The sequence below is a fragment of the Monodon monoceros genome, unplaced genomic scaffold (assembly GCF_005190385.1).
Source record: "Monodon monoceros isolate NGI ecotype Baffin Bay Population unplaced genomic scaffold, NGI_Narwhal_1 Super_Scaffold_15, whole genome shotgun sequence".
In the NCBI taxonomy this organism is placed as follows: domain Eukaryota; kingdom Metazoa; phylum Chordata; class Mammalia; order Artiodactyla; family Monodontidae; genus Monodon; species Monodon monoceros.
Genome location: NW_021703771.1, coordinates 17,119,865 through 17,139,424, shown reverse-complemented (window position 1 = coordinate 17,139,424; position 19,560 = coordinate 17,119,865). Strand labels below are relative to the sequence as shown.

Genomic DNA, 19,560 nt, shown 5'->3' with positions numbered 1-19,560 from the left:
GGGACTGAAATATACTTCTAGAATTGTTTACAGAGAGATAGTATATATTAGGCACATTTATTTCCTAATAAAATTGCCTGTAATCAGAATTCCTAGTGATTGGTCACTAAATTTATTAATGACTCAAATGTTAAAGCTGTGATTTTTTTTCATAGATACTTGTAGATTTGTAACCTTAAAGGTTGTTGGCATTAACGAACATCTCTATTTTGTCACTTTAATACACATATTCAATATTTTGTTTAGGGGGTATTACAAAATGACCTGATATGTCTCATTGTTTGGGGGGCACTGGATTAATTAACCAATGAGAGTCCTATTCACTGGTTTCTTGTTTCTACATTAGGAGTTGCTGCGATTAGAGGTGCATTCTCAGAGCAAATTCTCAAAGACATGGCAACCTTCAATGAACGACCTATTATTTTTGCATTGAGTAATCCAACTAGCAAAGCAGAATGTACTGCAGAGCAGTGCTATAAACTGACCAAGGTAAAGCAAAAATGGAACTGATAATTTTAATAGTCAAATTGTGATTCTTTATAAGGGAGCCCAGGGTGTCTAAGGTGCTTACCAGTTAACCTTTAAAAATTTTATAACCAAGACTGAAAGAACAGTGAACAGGTCATGAAGGATAAGAACCATATCCTTTTTTAGAATCTTGTATAAATCCTGTTCTTCAATAAAACAAAATAAACTTTGTAATGTTTTATTGATAATTTTCCTTAAGTGCTTTGGAAGTATCTAAGATTTAAACATAAAAGTTAAAAAGGAAAAAGCTTGATCCTAGATACTGATTAAAATAGCTTTTAACTAGCTATTCCCAAACATTGACACACACAGTATAAAACCACAGTCTTATTTCTGCTTTGCTAACTCCTCCTGGGTTTGGATTTTGAAGGCATGGGTGGAGCATTTGGGCAATTATTTTGACATCCAGCCTGGCTGGGATAGGAGTCCTCAAAGCTTCAATACTTTACTGTTTCCAAAAAAGTGACTTATTTTATACTGTGCTTGTATTAATATATATTTGACCAATATGTTGACAAGGGCCCTTTTTTTCCTTAAAAGACTTGAAAATGTCATTACAGCAAAACAGAAGTTGAGTCACATATATCTAACACTTTTATTTTGGAAAGAAATCTAAAATGAACTGGAAAAGATAAACAAGACAGAGTTATGTCACTCTGCATAAATCTAACTCTAAAACTGCGTAAATAAAACTGGATGGCTCTACTTCTTTAATACTGTATCCTTAAGTGCTTATTACTAGAATTGATGAAATTTTGCAAAGGAGCGACTCCATTGTTTATTTCTCTTCTCTGGGATGGCGTCAGTATCCTCAGTAATTTAAGTTTTTATCCCATCTCTAGGTTGGGGAATTTGCCTCATGTAACCCAGTCCTTAAATCCTTAAAGCAGAAAAAAAAACCAATAACAGAATTTTAGCATAGTGCATTACACACAGTAGGCACATAATAAATAAGTGTTTAAGTACATATTTTGTTTTGGCATATTTCAAAAGGCCTCAAAATTTCATAATAATAGATGTAAACAAAATTAGCCAAATTTCTATAGTTGTGTTTTTAAGTTCAAATGTGTCCGATATAAATGGCCTAAACTCTTTCTTATGATTTTGCCTAATGCTCTTGTGTTGCTATTTATAAAATTAAAAGTCATTTTGAAGCTGAAAACATCGGTTCAGCCAAAGGATTACAGAACAAGAAAGGGGCTCTCTGTTGCTGGATGTGAGTCTCTGCTGCTTCAGGCACAGGTGAAAAGTCATTAGGAAAGGATAAAAATACAAAGAGACCGTTGAATTCCGAAAAACTGTAATTATACCAAAAATGATATGGAGAGGTTTCCTTCTCCGTATTAACAATCTATATATATGAGGATATCTAGCTGTCTGTCGTTTATTTAATACCATTCCTCCGTAAAATATGTTGCTGCTGGAGCGACTGGCCGGAGTGAAGGAGAGGAGGGCGGCAGACAGGTGTGTGTAGAATGTTGCAGGTCTCTTTCTCAAATATAATTTTCAAAGGTATATATATATATCAAATAATATATATATCAAATAAGTATATCAAATGATAATTTAGTTACATTAGAAATTTGCTTGTAACAAAACACTTTATCTGCTAAACAAAGCAGACTTAAAGGTATCACACTTGTCTGAAAACAAAACCTAATTTTGTGCAAGACATATCACTGTCTGATAAACACCTAGATGAGAATTTCTATTTTTTTCTCATCTATTTTCCTCTTTTTATATCCTGGAAAGGTTGAATCATGTTATACTTTACCTTTATGGAAAAGGTATAGTATGACATGTGTTAAAAATGAGTAAGTTAATATTATTAATATCATAATGGATTTAGACTCAAGGTATAAGAGGGATGAAATTTATAACCCAGTCTATTACCATTTAAACTATGCTTTGGGGATTTAGTGCTTTTTTAGAGTTTTCAAATGCATTTCTTAGACTGTAGTGCTTTATTTGTTGAGGGTTTCCCATCCCTGTTTCAGAAGCCTGAACGCTTCCATCTATATCGCCTCCCGGATCAGACAGACGCCCCGCCTTTTGACTGGCAGTATGGAATACAGCACCTGACAGGCCCTAAGTTCATGCCATCTTAAAGCCTGTAGTACATGAGGTTCCTCAAAAATATTATGATGCAATATTAAGACCAGGAAAAAAATGAAGATAGTTTTAGACAATTACTGATAATTTAATCTTATTCTTGTCTGTTAACCCCATTTGTGCTAATGAATTTTTTTCCTATATGACTTTTCAGATAATTCTTTACAATACAGAAATATATAGAATTTGTCCCAGTGATTACGTTGGGAGCCTGTTGACCTCTAAACTGTAACCTAAAATGTCATCTTTTCCAAGATTCAAACATTAACCTACCCTTTTTGTCTTCAGAAGCCTTTAAGTGGAAGTCTGTAGTCCAGAGATGGTTGATGGGCCCGTGGGTTGGACCACTGCCAACAACAGGATGGTGGTCTTGGGGTCTCCTGTGTTTTGCATGCTTCTCCTACGAATAGAGAGGCAGATAGAGAACAGAAATAATCACTCACTCCAGAACTTACTGCCAGCATCATGATAGCTTGCTCACACTTACTAGGAAGTCCATGAAAAATCAGACTTGTTTCTAACTACTCAGTACTTGAATTACTGTCTTATGATCCATTTGTTTGAAGATAGCCTGCCTCTTTTTACAGTTGTGTGTCTGTGTTGCAGGGTCGTGCCATTTTTGCCAGTGGCAGTCCTTTTGACCCTGTCACTCTCCCAAGTGGACAGACCCTATATCCTGGCCAAGGCAACAATTCCTATGTGTTTCCTGGAGTTGCTCTCGGTGTGGTGGCGTGTGGACTGAGGCATATCACAGATAAGATTTTTCTCACCATTGCTGAGGTATAGTAAAATGCTCTGTGTTCGCCAAGGCTGTAAAATCTCAAATCAGCTCCTTGTAGGTTGTCTACTGTTTTATTTATTTAGTATCCCAGCTCACTGTCTAGGAGGTGTAAAGTCCAAAGAAGATCACATCTTTCCCGGTAGAGAGTAAGGGATGGGTAGTAAGTTCACATTGAGTCACTAGGAAAGATTGTTCTTCAGTAGCCAGCAGAAAGACTTACGTTCTCATTTCTTAAAAGAGGGCTCTTTAAAAATTGAAGTACAGTTGATGTACAATATTATATGTTACAGGTGTACAGCATAATGATGCACAATTTTCAAAGGTTATACTCCATCTATAGCTATTATAAAATATTGGTTGTATTCCCTGTGCTGTACGATATGTCCTTGTAGTTTATTTTATACCTAAAAGTTTGTACCTTGTACTCCCCTACCCCTATATTACCCCTCCCCCTTTCCTCTCCCCACTGGTAACCACTAGTTTGTTCTCTATATCTGTGAGTCTGCTCCTTCTTTGTCATATTCACTAGTTTGTTGTATTTTTTAGAGTCCACATATAAGTGACATCAGGCAGTATTTGTCTTTCTCTGTCTGACTTATTTCACTTAGCATAATGCCCTCCAAGTCTATCCATGTTGCTGCAAATAGCAAAATTTCATTCTTTTTTATGGCTGAGTAGTATTCCATTGTACGTATATACCGCATCTTATTTATCCATTTACTTGTTAATGGACACTTAGGTTGCTTCCATATCTTGGCAATTGTAAATGATGCTGCTATGAACATAGGGGTGCAAGTATCTTTTCAAATTATAGTTTTGTCTGGATATATACCCAGGAGTGGAATTGCTGGGTCATATGGTAGTTCTACTTTTCGTTTTTTGAGGAACCGCCATACTGTTTTCCACAGTGGCTGCACCAATTTACATTCCCATCAACAGGGTATGAGAAAAGAAACCTTTTTTTTTTTTTTTTTAAATCTTTACACTTTTGATTATGTTCTGTGACAGTAATGAGACAATAAAAATTTTGTTTCCAAATTATGGAGGAAGTGGTAAATATTTCCCCATGGAGAACCTACCTAGACGATGGATTATTTTTTTTTTTTTTTTTTTTTGGCCATGCTGCGTGGCTTGCGGGATCTTAGTTCCCCAACCAGGGGTTGAACCTGGGCCCCAGCAGTGAAAGCACCGAATCCTAACCACTGGACTGCCAGGGAATTCCCGATGATGGCATTTTGAAGATTTAAGATGACAGTCTGTTAGAGAACGAATTTATGGTTACTGGGGGGGAAGGGTAGGGGGAGGGATAGTTAGGGAGTTTGGGATTGACATGTACACACTGCTATATTTAAAATGGATAACCAACAAGGACCTACTGTATAGCACAGGAAACTCTGCTCAATATTCTGTAACGACCTAACTGGGAAAAGAATTTGAAAAAGAATAGATACATGTATATGTATAGCTGAATCCGTTTTTTGTGCACCTGGAACTAACACAACATTGTAAATCAACTGTACTCCAATATAGAATAAAAAGTTAACAAAAAAGAATATACCTCCAATATCTACCTATCTACATATCTATCTAATAATCTTTGTAGTACTGTACTAATATAAGCATTATGGGAAAAAAAATGACAGTCTGATTTGGTATGGTGAAGTGTTTATTATTCAGGGTGCAGTGTAGAATACAGAAACCACTCTAGTACTCCAAGCAGAGAAGAAATTAAGACAGAGAATTCGGTGTTTGTAAAGTCATTAAAAGGACGGAAGTGGGCTCTTCTGTGGGCCTTCAGGAAGGGTTCACAGAACAGCACAGAGCAGAGCCGGTAGGGATGCTCTATTAAGCTACTGTTTAAGAACTGTGAAGGGTCTGAAATTTCACCTTACTTGCAGGCTAACAAGTCAGCCTGCCACAGATTCATAGATGCTGGCAAAAGACACAAAACTCTTAGGTCAGCCACAAAGGCACAAGAGGTACTCTGAACCTAAGGCTCCCATCAGTTCCCCTTGCCTCGCAAACCTCAGGGGGATGGTACAGTGGTTGGACCGATATTTGTAAAATCATGAGCTGTGGGTAATCAGAATGTTCACCTGGTTGATAGGTCTGAGGAGGATTCAATTCATGAAGGAGAAATTTGAGTGAATTCCTTCTCTTGAAATGAAACCACGCTAACTAAACCCCACCAAGTAAAGCCTGATTAATGTTCACATATTTTCATCATGCAAACAGACTATTCTTTGCGTTGTGAAAGATTTTTATGTTATTGGTGTGATCTCAAGTAGCCTAAACCCGGGGTTTCGTGCCTTGGTGTCATTCTGTGAGAACAGAGGTCAGCCAGCTCTAATTCTCCTTTCTTTTTCTTCACTGCATTAAAAGCACGACGGCTGGTGTCTTAGAGCTTCTTTTTTTTTTTTTTTTTTTTTTTTTTTTTGCGGTACGCGGGCCTCTCACTGTTGTGGCCTCTCCCGCTGCGGAGCGCCGGCTCAGCGGCCATGGCTCACGGGCCCAGCCGCTCCGCGGCATGTGAGATCTTCCCAGACCGGGGCACGAACCCGCGTCCCCTGCATCGGCAGGTGGACTCTAAACCACTGCGCCACCAGGGAAGCGCTTAGAGCTTCTTTGACTCAAGAAATCATGTCTACTTACTTATGAGGGATTTTCAAAGTTGTTCTTACTTAAGGGAAATGTAGTCATTGTCTTTTATAGCAGACACATCAGAAGAAGAAAGATATTTTTACTCATGGTAGCCAGTGTTTTCTTTCCTAAATAACTCCAGCACCCTCTAGTGACAAATTTCATGAAAAAAAAAAAGTCTTTCTACTCAGGGAAAGTAATAATTACTCTCAAACACCTCTGAAGGAAAACAGTAAGATGTGGTGAGGTTACTGGTGTTATTCTTATCATAGCCAGCTATCTCTCCGGCTGAATCTTGGCCTTTCCACCGTTCCCCTCTTAGGCTTCAACACGATATTCCTGTTTTTCATGCCACCTCATTGTTTTCTTTGTCATCCTTTCAAGTCCCCCCCCCCTTTTTTTTTAAGACTTTTTTGATGCGGACCATTTTTTTAAAAGTCTTTATTGAGGGCTTCCCTGGTGGCGCAGTGGTTGAGAGTCCGCCTGCTGATGCAGGGGACACGGGTTCGTGCCCCGGTCCGGGAAGATCCCATATGCCGCAAAGCGGCTGGGCCCGTGAGCCATGGCCGCTGAGCCTGCGCGTCCGGAGCCTGTGCTCCGCAACGGGAGAGGCCACAGCAGTGAGAGGCCCGCATACCGCAAAAAAAGAAAAAGTCTATTGAACCTGTCACAACAGTGCTTCTGTTGTATGTTTTGGGCCTCTGGCCACAAGGCACGTGGGATCCCAGCTCCCTGACCAGGGATCGAACCCGTACCTCTGCATTGGAAGGCGAAGTCTTAACCACTGGACCTCCAGGGAAGTCCCTCAAGTTCCTTTCAACTAAGCTTCTTCCTAGTATTCAGTTTTTTGCCCTCACTTTTCTCTTTCCTTTTAAAGTCTACTTTCACAGATCTCACGCATTCTCTTATTTCCATTATCGTCATTCTAAAAGGGGCCAAGTCTGTATATCCCTATTCTTATCTTTCACCACATCTCCAGTGACCTGATGGGTATTTCCACCAAACTGTCCTGCTATTTCCTTAAATACGATGTGGAAAACCATTTCTTATCTCCCCTTGCCCTCAATATCCTCATTTCTGTTCGTGACACCCTTTCTAAGCAGGCACCGAAGCTTAGAAGCCTGATGTTCTTTTTCTCCTCCCTCAACCCAAAGCCTTTAAACACACCAGGCATGTGAACACCCATGTAACTGTCCGATGTATCATCCTGCCTGGAAAACTCCGAGACTCATTCTCCACCTGTCTAAGCCTATCTTCAGGTCACAGCTTAAGTCTCACCTCGTCCTTGGGTCCTTTTGTGGCCTCTCTGACTCATTTTGATCTTTCTTCTTAGCCATGGCTGTCTTTAGCAAACACTTCATTTGATTCCTAGCTGTATTACGCTCTCGAGAGTTTCATGTATTGAACAATCAAGTCTTGCCTTATATTTAAATTGTATGTTATCTTCTCTGAAGACAGAAGGTCTCCCATATACTTCTTTCAAAACACCAGTAGCACTAGTGCAATACTAAAGCACGTAGCAGAAACTTAGTAAATACTTACTGAATTAAATAGAACCAGTAGTCAGTAGTATTTATCAGTGAGAATAAATACAACACCACAGACACAGCTCTAGAAGGGGCAAAAAGAAGAAGGTTCTTGTCTAGATTATATTTTGTAGTTAACAAAAGTAGCATGTAGGAGATCTAGGTGAATGTTTTGTTTGCGCACCCCAAATCTAGTAACTGTTAGGGTTATTGTCAAAGTACTAATTGGATCTCTTACGGAACTAGTAATCTCATGGATTGGCACCAATCTCAAAGACTATTCCTGCACATTTTTATATCACAAAGAGATTTTTGGATTTCTCGGTCCTCTGGACGGTCTCTGGGACCTCTGATGCTCCCTGGGCACAGCCCTGCTGGCCCTGCGCGGTCTGTGCAGCAGCCTGGAACAGTCTCCTCCCTCCTGTTCACATCTGGGAGGCAAACCTGGGCCTCCTACCCTCACACCCTCCTCCTAAGTCACCTGCTCTGTGTTCTCTCATTTTCCTTGCCCCACCCTTTCTGCTATCTGCCCAGAGGGCACTAGAGAGATCCCCACTGACAGCAGCGTCTGGAGGAAACTGATTCATGTAAGTCACTGGATAACTGAAAACCCAGGTAACTGTAACGTTGATATAATACTATTATCTAACGTATAATCCAAATTCAAATTTGCCAGTTATCCATAAAAAAGACCTTTATAGCCTCTAGACTACTCTTTTCATCTGCAAGAGCATTTCAGCCTTTCTGTTTCTTTTATGGCAATGACATTTTGAAGAGTACAGGCCAGTTGTTTTTTACAATGTTCCTCATGATTTAAGTTGTGTGGTTAGAGGGTTTGGTTTAGGTTTGCCTAATAATTGAATCCTTCTCAGTGAATCACATCAGGAAGCACATAATGTCAATTTGCCTCATGTTTTTAAGCTACTTTATTGAGGTGTGATTGACATAACAAAAAGCTGTATATCTTACAACTTGATGACTTTAGAGATAAGTAAGTATACACCTTTGAAACCATCACCACAATCCATGCCATACACAAATCTATCACCTCCAGAAGTTTTTTGTTTGTTTGTTTGTTTTTGTGGTATGAGGGCCTCTCACTTTGTGGCCTCTCCCGTTGCGGAGCACAGGCTCCGGACGCGCAGGCTCAGCGGCCATGGCTCACGGGCCCAGCCGCTCCGCGGCGTGTGGGATCCTCCCGGACCGGGGCGCGAACCCGCGTCCCCTGCATCGACAGGCGGACGCTCAACCAACCACTGCGCCACCAGGGAAGCCCACCTCCAGAAGGTTTTTCCCACCCTCTTTATTATTATTATGAATGTGTATGTGATAAGAATACTTAACATAAGATCTACCCTTGTAGCCCATTTTCATGTCTACACTGTTTCCTTTAGAAATAGGGACTGGTTTGGGGACAGCACAGGCTGAGGCTACTTAGGCGATTTGGCTAATCCAGAATCTGTATCCTGCTCTGCCATGTGAGTCGGAAATAGCTCTCTCGGCCTCCTGCTCTACCTCCCGTGCAAGAGTATGTGAGCTGGGAGCAAGGCCTGGCCAGCCTCTCCTCTGTTTTCAGGGTCCTTTTCCATCACTTTCCTCATCCTCCTCTGCCTTTCTTACCCTTCTTCCCCCATCCCTCTAGTGCATCAAACAAGAAAGCCGCCAGCGTTTCGTGGTACAGTAGAAAAGGAACTGGGTTAAGAGGAAACCCAGACACTCATCCCCATCTTTTTCACTATTCGTCTTCCGCCACCAGTCACCAAGCCCCTCTGAGCTCAGTTTTTCCACTGAGAAAGGGAGAAAGAGATGCAATTGGATGATGGCGTTAATGGGATCTGCTTTTATCCGCGACCATTCACCATTATCCTCACAACTACCACATTCTATGGTATGAAGTATTTTTTTGTCTTTCTTTCTTTCTTTCTTTTTTTTTTTTTAAGGTTATAGCTCAGCAAGTATCAGATAAACACTTGGAAGAGGGCCGGCTTTATCCTCCTTTGGACACCATTAGAGATGTTTCTCTGAAAATTGCAGAAAAGGTAAAAACCACTCTTGTTGAAGTCTCATTATTTTCCCTTCCACCTATGGCTGGATGTGCATGTTTAGGTATTAAAAATCCACTTCCTTGAAATATCTGTATCAACTTATTATGTCAGAAGTCAGAGAAATGAGGCCTGGTGCTTCGGCAGAGCTTAGGAACTATGTTTGATCCTTAGAGATGGGTTGAATCATTAATTTCCTCATCCTGTTTCTCTCCCATAATTCAGATAATTCATCAGGGTTTCATTTCAGCTAAGCTTCTTCCACTTGGCCTTTTTTTTGGTTGGTATCTTCCATATGACACTGAGATAGTCACCACAGTATTGCACATATGGTAGAGGAACAGACCTTGAACCACCTGCCTTATCCATGTCTCTGTGGACGTGTGGCACCTTGAAAATCACAGTTGATTATACTGGGCAGAAAGCGAAACAGTGACAACAGAGAACTCAAAGCTGGCTGGCGTGGCGGGTGAGCTCTTCAAGGAACTAGCCGAGAAGAAGCTACATTTTCTACAACTAAGACGAGAGAGAAACCGACTGTTTTTGCGGGCTAGTTGTGTTCATTTACTAGGGTTGCCATAGCAAACCGCCACAAACTGGGTGACTTAGATGACAGAAATTTATTTACTCCCGGAGGCTAGAGATCTAAGACGAAGGGGTTGGCAGGTCTGGTTTCTTTGGAGGCCTCTCCCTGGCTTGTCAATGACTACCTCCTTGCTGGGTCCTCGTGTGGCCTTTCCTCTGTTTGCGCATCCCTGGGGTCTCTTTGTGTGTCCAAGTTTTCCGTTCTTATAAGAACACCAGTCAACTTAGGTTAGAGCCCACCGGAATAGCGTCATTTTAACTTAATTATCTGTTTAAAGGTCCTGTCTCCAAATACAGCCCCACTCTGAGGTACTAGAGGTTAAGGCATCAACATTTTCAGGTGACGTATTTCAGCCCACAGTAGTCGTCATACGTTGAAACTAGGGTTTCTCAACCTCAACGCTACGCACATGTGTCTGGGTTACTCTTTGTCACGGGGGCTGTCTTGGGCATTGTCGGATGTTTAGCAGCATGCCTGGCCCTTATTCACCAGATGCCAGTAGCCTCTGCAACAGGTGTGACAACCAAAAATGTCTGCAGACATTGCCAAATGTCCCCTTGGAGGCAAATTTGCTCCTGGCTGAAAACCAAAGCTATTGGCAAGTTTATCAGAACAACACTATTTAGATTTCATATGTCATGATTTATTTTGTTGATTCAGGGTAGATGCTTCAAAAACCAAGTAATCCTTCAAAAAAAAAACTTCAGATAATCTGCTTGGTTATCTATTTAGGAAAGAGTATGCTTATGTTTTCTCCTAATTTGTATCTACTAGTTTTAAACTAGTTTGAATTATTAATACACTGAACATCACATTATCCCTTTAAGTTCATTTTGAAGGGTTCAATGAAAAGGAGTAGCATATGATCAGAGGGGTAACTAAGAAGACGAGGGACAGCAGGAGAGTATGAAAAACTCAGATATTACACCTAGAGAGAGGAACGAACGCTGAGTGGATAAACAGAAATTGGGAAACCTGGACAAAGAATCAGCTTCAGGAAGGAAGGTGATATAAGTAGACTGCAGGTTTGTGGTATCCATGGCAGTGGGTTGGCCAAAAGGTTCGTTGTGGTTTTTTTGTAACGTCTTACAGAAAAACCCGAACGAACTTTTTGGCCAATCCAATACGTTCAAATGTACAATTCTAACAAGTAGACGGTGATGACTGAAACTTAAAGAGAGGCTGGATATAAAGGTGGTGGATCATCTACACGTGGTAACAGGTGAAGCTCTCGTCTTCCAGAGAGTCTGGCGTTGACGAGAAGGGGAGAGTGAAGATTTCACTGAGAGAGTGCATCGTTAATACAGTGTGTCCTGGGAGCAGAAAGAGGAGTGGATTTCCACAGTCTGTTTCAGGAATGAAACAGAACATTTTATTATAAAAGTGATACAGCCTTTGCAAAAGAGGCACAGGGGAACTTTTGGGGGTGATGGAAATGTTCTGAAACGGGATGTGGTCACAGTTGCCCAACTCTGAATTTATAGAAATAATTGGATTCAAAAAATTTTTTTTAAAAAGAAATAATTGGATTATATGTTAAAACCGTTGAATTTTGTGGTCAGTGAATTGTAACTCAAGAATATCTGTTAAAAACATAGTATTACCACATCATAGGCATGCTGAAACCTAGAAGAGAGGAAAATACCTGACATTCTGCCTTTCTGAAACAAGCATTGTCTTCATTTTGGCGTGTGTACTTGCTTGCAGTCTGTTTTCGTCTGTTTGCTTTCTTTGCTAACACTGTTTTAATAACGTGTAAGGGTGTATTCACGTACTTCTGATCATGCTTTTTTCATAAACATTTTTCCACAGTACAGCACACTCTTTATAACTTTAATTTTTTTCATAAATGCATAATTTTACATTGAGAAGAGATACTTCACCATTCTGATGTTCTTCAAGGTCACGCTTATTCAAATAAGTCTGTCATACAAGTAGCTCCTTAATGATTGCTTTCTTAAAGACTGGAGTGAATGAAAGAGCACATATGGAGTGATTAATTTTGACAACAGGGAGAATCCATTCTTCTCAAAGAAAGCAGGGGAGGAGAATGTTTGAAGATACGGAGGAGACACTTTGAGTTGAGGAAAAGAGAAATTGAGATCATTCTCTTTGATCAGTTGGAATTTTCTCAGCAGAGTGATGAGAGTCAAATGGAGACGTGAGGAGGGGAAGGTTTGAAATGGACTTTGGGGAAATTGACTTGAGACAAAGTTTTTTTAGGTCGTTTTTGATTTTTAAAGGGTAAAAGCATAATGTGCAACCACATGGATCCAAGTAAGGTTAGGAAAAGAATGACATGGCAGGAGACAGCTCTGAAAGGAGAAAGCCAGCACTGAGAGTTCCCCACAAAGACGTGGAGACAAGGTTCTGTGATAGCAGCAAGGCACAGAGCACGGAGACTGGCTCCAGAGCCCCGCTGTTTAGAATCGGGAGACCCTGGGATAGAGAAAGAGGTTGTGTAGGAGGCCGTGGTCGGAATCGGGATTGCTGAAACTGCAGGGTATCTGAGTTCAAACTTAGCAGGGATTTTAAGGTATTTAGTTCAGTTAATTATTAGTCAAGTCACTTCAAGGCTGTTAAGACTGACTTATCTGAGAAATTCTGGTAGGATTACCCATGAGTAAATCTGTACTATTCACACTTTCCTTTCTTGCTGATACCGTAGTCTACTCTTGTTGTATGATTTATAATTGCATTTTCACTTTATATCTTCTTTGTGATTATGTGTTCTATTATAATACACTTAATTTTTTGGAAACAGACAAGATATAAATTAGAACTTAATTTTTTGATACATAAAAATTTTTTTTAAATTGAGGTATAGTTGATTTACAGTGTTAATTTCTGCTGTATAGCAAAGTGATTCAGTTAAACATATATATATATACACACACACACACATTGTTTTTTTTTTTTTTTTTTTGCGGTACGCGGGCCTCTCACTGTTGTGGCCTCTCCTGCTGCGGAGCACAGACTCCGGACTTGCAGGCTCAGTGGCCATGACTCACGGGCCCAGCCGCTCCGTGGCATGTGGGATCTTCCTGGACTGGGGCACGAACCCATGTCCCCTGCATCGGCAGGCAGACTCTCAACCACTGCACCACCAGGGAAGCCCACACATCCTTTTTTTTTTTTTTTTTTTTTTTATACGCTTTTCCATTTTGGTTTATCATAGGATGCTGAATATAGTTCTCTGTGCTATACAGTATGACCTTGTTGTTTATCCATTCCATATATAATAGTTTGCATCTGCTAATCCCAATCCGTCTCTCCCTGGCCCCTCATTCCCCCTTGGCAACTGCAAGTCTGTTCTCTATGTCCATGATTCTGTTTCTGTTTTGTAGATAAGTTCATTTGTGTCATGTTTTAGATTCCACATATAAGTGACATCATATGGTATTTGTCTTTCTCTGTCTGACTTACTTCACTTAGTATGATCATCTCTAGGTCCATCCACGTTGCTGAAAATGGCATTATTTTGTTCTTTTTTATGGCTGAGTAGTATTCCAGTATATATATATGTACCACACCTTCTTTATCCATTCATCTGTTGCTGAAACAGATAAAAAATTTCTGACATGTGCTCACCATCATCTCTATCCATTAAAATAATTAATATTCTTTTCTTACTTCTAGATTGTGAAAGATGCATACCAAGAAAAGACAGCCACAGTTTATCCTGAACCCCAAAACAAGGAAGCATTTGTCTACTCTCAGATGTATAGCACTGATTATGAGCAGATTCTCCCCGATTGTTATTCCTGGCCTGAAGAGGCCCAGAAAATACAGACCAAACTTGACTAGTAGCTTAATAGCTGATATTTCTAACTCCATTGATGAGATCTTGAAGTCTTTCATAATTTTCAAAGATTGGAATCTTTTATAATGATTCATAATAAGATAATTTTACTTTAACAATCTAAAAATTTGTGGACGAATATTAATATACTTTAGGTAAACATCTCACTAGACAATTTTGCTTCATTTACTTTATGGTTATTTATGGTTTATATCTTAATTATTTTGCCCAAGTTCTGTTTAAAAGCTATTGTAACTACTACTGAGAAACCCATCATTTTTATATAGGGAGCTAAGGGGAAGACTAAAATTAGTAATAAATTGATATCAGTATTAAAACCCATAATGCTTTTGTTGTTCATTTCATTAAAAATCTACTTTGTAAAAAAAAGATCGAAATGAATTTTAGGCATAGACGAACTTTTGCTAAAAACAGAAACAACACTTACTCTGTTGCCTAGAGAAAAACAACTCCTCAGATATTTTTATTCCAATCCTAGATTGTATCTGTTCTTTGTGTGCAGCTGAATTCTAACATTTCTAAGAAAGACCGCTGCTGTTTACAATGCCTTGTGCAGCCTTAGATTTTAATGTTCTTTTGACATTGTTCCATCTCCTCTTCACCTTGGTCCTCAGTCAGAATTCCCTTCATAAAAGCACTTTTCTTTCCCCCTGACCAAGTGCCCTATCTCAGCTCCACACCATTGCTGCTGGGCCTTTGTGGACCATGGCCCTATCCTGAGGTTGGTGCCTTCAGCTGAGCACAGCCTGAGAAGTGGGCAGAGCTGAGAAGAGTGGGTGAGCTCCTTGAGAAAGGGCTGCCTGTGGAGTTGACGTCTTCAGACAAACATCCCCAGAGTCAAGGCAAGCTGAGTTCCCAACTGAGTGACCTGGCCTAAACTCCCCTTGATTAGCTCAGGTAATTAAGAGTTCATTGTGTTGCAGCAAACTCACTTTCCTCTGGGTTTGAAGAAAGTTTTGTAACCACTTCCCCAATATCAGAAATTATCTTTACATCAGATATTAAAATATTCTAATTACTATCAGTAGTTACAGCCCAGAAATGAACGTTAATTTCAGGTTTTACTTTTGAAGTTAATAACTGAACCAATGGAAACAACTGTAAATTCTTAAGCTCAGGTGCCAGTAACGTTTACTATTTATTTATAGAATTATATGGAGACTTTTTTGTTTTTGAAGTAATTCTTTTAAAGAGTGTAAGAAGATGTTCTAGATAAACTATAGTAGTACGTGATTTCATTAAAAGTTGAAGGTTACACAAGTTGTTTTAGGTGTCAGTAGAAGAGGTAGGGGTATTTCTGAAGGTAACGTTTAGTCAAGAGTTTCCTCAATATAGTTATTTTGAAAAGATCCGGAATGCCTATTTCTCGTCTAGTTTCCGTGTTGTCTTGTAGCTCTAACTAAATGTATTTACTTTTGCAAAGATTTATTAAAGCATAGAAACAGTGAATGAATAAAATTATAAAATAATTGTCTTTTTTTCTTAAAATATTGTTACACTTAAAAATGACAATGCTGGGTCTTGGCAGTCATGTGATAGGGAATTTGGAATTTTAAAAATATTTCAATAGCTAACTTCACTATGAAATTCATTCATTTAATATATGTGTAGTCATATTTACTGTATACTGTTATGAATTAGCTACTTCCTTGTCCTCAGAGAAAGGTAATGAAACAAACATTGGATGATTACTTAACCAGGTACCAGGTAGTCTATATATCTTATCCTATTTAATGTAGTCCCCACAATGCCCTTAGGAAGTCGATAGTTTAAGTAATGTGCCAAGTCCACAGAGCTCATAAGTGAAGGAGGAGGGCTCTAAATCCATGTTTACCTTTCTCCGTAGTCTGTTCTCTATTCACTAGAGTACACTTAGAACAGCACTGTCGAATAGAAAAAAAACGAAGTGAGTCACATGAGTCATTCCTGTCCTGTGGCCTCATAAAAAGAAGAAACAGGTGGAATTCATTTTAATATATTTTATTTAAACCAACATATCCAGAATATTATAAAAGTATTGAGATACTTTTACATCATTTTGTTCATACTAAGCCTCCAGCTTTTTCACATTTACATCAAAGATATTTGCATATACATCAAAGTCATGAGAACATATAGAACAATGGAATAGCACAGCTCACAGACAGACCCCCTGAATATATTAGTTACAGAGTTAGCACAAAATTCAACACATAAAGAATAGAGTGTTCAGTAACAGGATTGGGACAGCTACCTACCTCATGGACCTACCACCTCATCCTATATAAAAAGGAAGACTTTAGATGGATTAAAGACCTAAATACGAATGGTAAAAATGTAAAGTTAATAAAAATGTAGCAAAATATCTTTGGGACCCCCAAAACACAAACATGAAGTAAAAACTGGATGTGCTGCATTATCTAAGGATAGGAAGGTTTTGGCTGATAAGTGGGTGCTGCCATATAACAGTATAAAGTGAGGAAATCCAGAACTGTGGAATAGGTTGGTTACTTCTACAGAGATGGATTCATAAAGAAAGAGTTTAAGTTCAAAGGCTTACATTCTCAGCTCAAGGCACCGTATAAACACTAGAAAAAATGCCTCTGTTTTTGCTAAATGAGTCTCTTCTCCCTTACTCGCTATAAGGCTGAAATAACAGAAACCCAAGGTCATACTTCGTTCTGCTGGTTGCCAGATTTTAACAGGAGTTGTATTCACAGCCTCACCAGGACTCTCATGTGAAAGTGAAGAGTATTGACCAGGAAACAGGAGGATGTTGATTTGAAATGGGGATCTATGGGTAGGGAGATTTGGAGGACTTGTGATACCCTAAACTAGTCTTGAGTTCTGACAGTCCTGTGTCCCAGGAAACCCCTCATCCCCAGGCAAACCAGCACAGTTGGCAAGTCCTTCCTTGCTCATCAAAACGGGAGCTCTTCCTGCCTAAAGAGGCTGTTACTGCCTTAGGTGAAGATCCGGTAATGACCTCACTCCATCTCCTCCCAGATGCCATCTCATGATCTCTGTAGGCATCATATCAGAGACCAGCATGGAGAGGAGCTGTGGTGGGTACAATTAAGAGGGCAAACCCAGGAGGAGAAGACTCCCACCAAAACAAGTCTAGATTTTGCTCATTTACATTGGCAACATCTGAGGAAAACATATGGAATTCTGAAAATGTTGTACCGAGGATGGAAAAGTGTAATTTGGGATTGGGCAGACTTGACTGATGGGGGTGCACTTGCCACAGATCCTGCATCTAATGTGCTGCCTTGAGCAGCTGAAAATGATTCTGCTTGTTGGTTCAGTTAGTTGACTGAAATGTAGACTTGATAATGACACACATTAAATGAAATTGAGAATGCAAACATTCCTTGAGATAATATAAAGGTATTCAAAGATTTACAAAGTTGGGAATATGGGAGTGGTGTTGTCATGTGCAATCTGACCACCCTAACCCTAATGATCTCCTAAGTCTCCCAAGAGGACCTATTGCTGAACCTCCTTTCAGCAAGACCTTGAGAAATAGATTGGTGAAGGGATTAGTAGCATCAATGAAAAGCATTTTTTAAACTGAGGTGTAATTAACATATAACACTATATTAGTTTCAGGTGTACAAGGTAATAATGTTTGTATATACTGCATAATGATCACCACAGTAAATCACCATACCTAGTTACAAAAGTTTTTTTTCTTGTGATAAGAAATTTTAAGATTTACTCTCTTAGCATCTTTCAAATATGCAGTACAGTGTTATTAATTATAGTCACTATGCTGTACGTTATATTCCCATGACTTATTTTATAACTGAAAATTCATACCTTTTGACCCCCTTCACCTATTTTGTCCACCCCTCCATCCCCCACCTCTGGCAACGACCAATCTATTCTCTGTATCTATGAGCTTGTTTGTGTTTTGTTTTGTTTTTAGATTCCATATATAAGTGAGATCATATGGTATTTATCTTTCTCTATCTGACTTATTTCACTTAGCATAATGCCCCTGAGGTCCATCCATGTTGTTGGAAATGGTAAGATTTTTATTCTCTTTTATAGCTTGTGTGTGTGTGTGTGTGTTTTCTTTATCCACTCATCTGCCAGTGGACGCTTAACGTTGTTTACATGTCTTGGGTATAGTACATATTGCTGCAGTAGGGCTGTATATAGCTTTTCAAATTGGTTTTTATTTTCTTCAAATACCCAGAAGGGGATTGCTGGATCATTTGGTGGTTCTCTTTTTAATATTTTAAGAACCTCCGTACTGTTTCCATAGTGGTTGCACCAGTTTGCATTCCCACTAGCAGTGCACAAAGTCCCTTTTCTCCACATCCTCACCAACATTTGTTATTTCTTGTATTTTTGATTATAGACATTCTAACATGTGTTATGGTTTTAGTTTGCATTTCCCTGGTGATTAGTGATGTTGAGCGTCTTTTCATGTACATATTAGCCTCTGTATGTCTTCTTTGGAAAAATGTGTATTCAAATCCTCTGCCCATTTTAAAATCAGATTTTTTTTTGCTCATTTTGCTAATGAGTTTGATGAGTTCTTCATATATTTTGGATATTAATTAGCCCCTTATCAGATATGTGATTTGCAAATATTTTCTTCCATTCAGTAGGTTGCCTTTTCATTTGTTGATGGTTTTCTTTGCTGTGCAGGAGCTTTTTAGTTTGTTGTAGTCCCACTTTTTTATTTTTACTTTTGTTGCCTCTACTTTTGGTGTCAAACCCCAAAAATCATCACCAGAATTGATGTCAAAGAGCGTACCACCAGTTTTCTTCTAGTTTCATGGTTTCAGGTCTTTCATTCAAATCTTTAATCCATTTTAAGTTCATTTTTGTGTATGATGTAAGAGAGTGGTCTAGTTTCTTCTTGTGCATGCGACTGTCCAGTTTTCTAACACCATTTATTGAGGAAACTGTCCTTTTGCCATTGTATATTCTTGGCTCTTTTGTCATAAATTAAACGATATATATGTGTGGATTTATTTCTGGGCTGGCTTGTTCTGTTCCATTGATTTATGTGTCTGGTTTTATTCCAATACCATTTTGATTACTGTAGCTTTGTAGTATAGTTTGAAATCAGGAAGTGTGATGCCTCCAGCTTTGTTCTTAAGATTGCTTTGGTTATTCAGGGTCTTTTGTTGTGCTGAACAAATTTTAGGATTGTTTGTTCTATATCTATGAAAAATGCCATTGTAATTTTGATAGGGCTTGCACTGAATCTGTAGATTGCTTCGAGTGGTATGGACATTTTAACAATGTTAATTTTTCTAATGAGCATATAACGTCTTTCCATTTATTTGAGTCTTCCGTTTCTTTCATCAGTGTCTTATATTGTTTTCAGTGTACAGTTCTTTCACCTCTTTGGTTAAATTTATTCCTAGGTATTTTGCTCTTTTTGATACAATTGCAAATGGGATTATTTTTCTTGATTTCTCTTTCTGATAGTTCATTATTAATTAGTGTATAGAAATACAACAGAATTTGTATATTGATTTTGTACCCTGCCACTATACTGAATTTGTTCTAACAGAATT

The 19,560-nt window shown here is 39.0% G+C and overlaps 1 protein-coding gene across 1 annotated transcript in view; it reads left to right on the top strand.

The window, feature by feature from the left end:
* ME1 (malic enzyme 1) overlaps positions 1-15,491 on the top strand; it is a 189,657-nt gene extending 174,166 nt beyond the window's left edge. The window contains exons 11-14 of the mRNA XM_029223996.1: positions 347-489; positions 3,247-3,420; positions 9,528-9,626; positions 13,855-15,491. Coding sequence (XP_029079829.1) covers positions 347-489; positions 3,247-3,420; positions 9,528-9,626; positions 13,855-14,022 — 584 coding nt within the window. The 3' untranslated portion in view covers positions 14,023-15,491. The remainder of the gene's footprint in view (positions 1-346; positions 490-3,246; positions 3,421-9,527; positions 9,627-13,854) is intronic.
* The last annotated feature ends 4,069 nt before the right edge of the window (positions 15,492-19,560 follow it).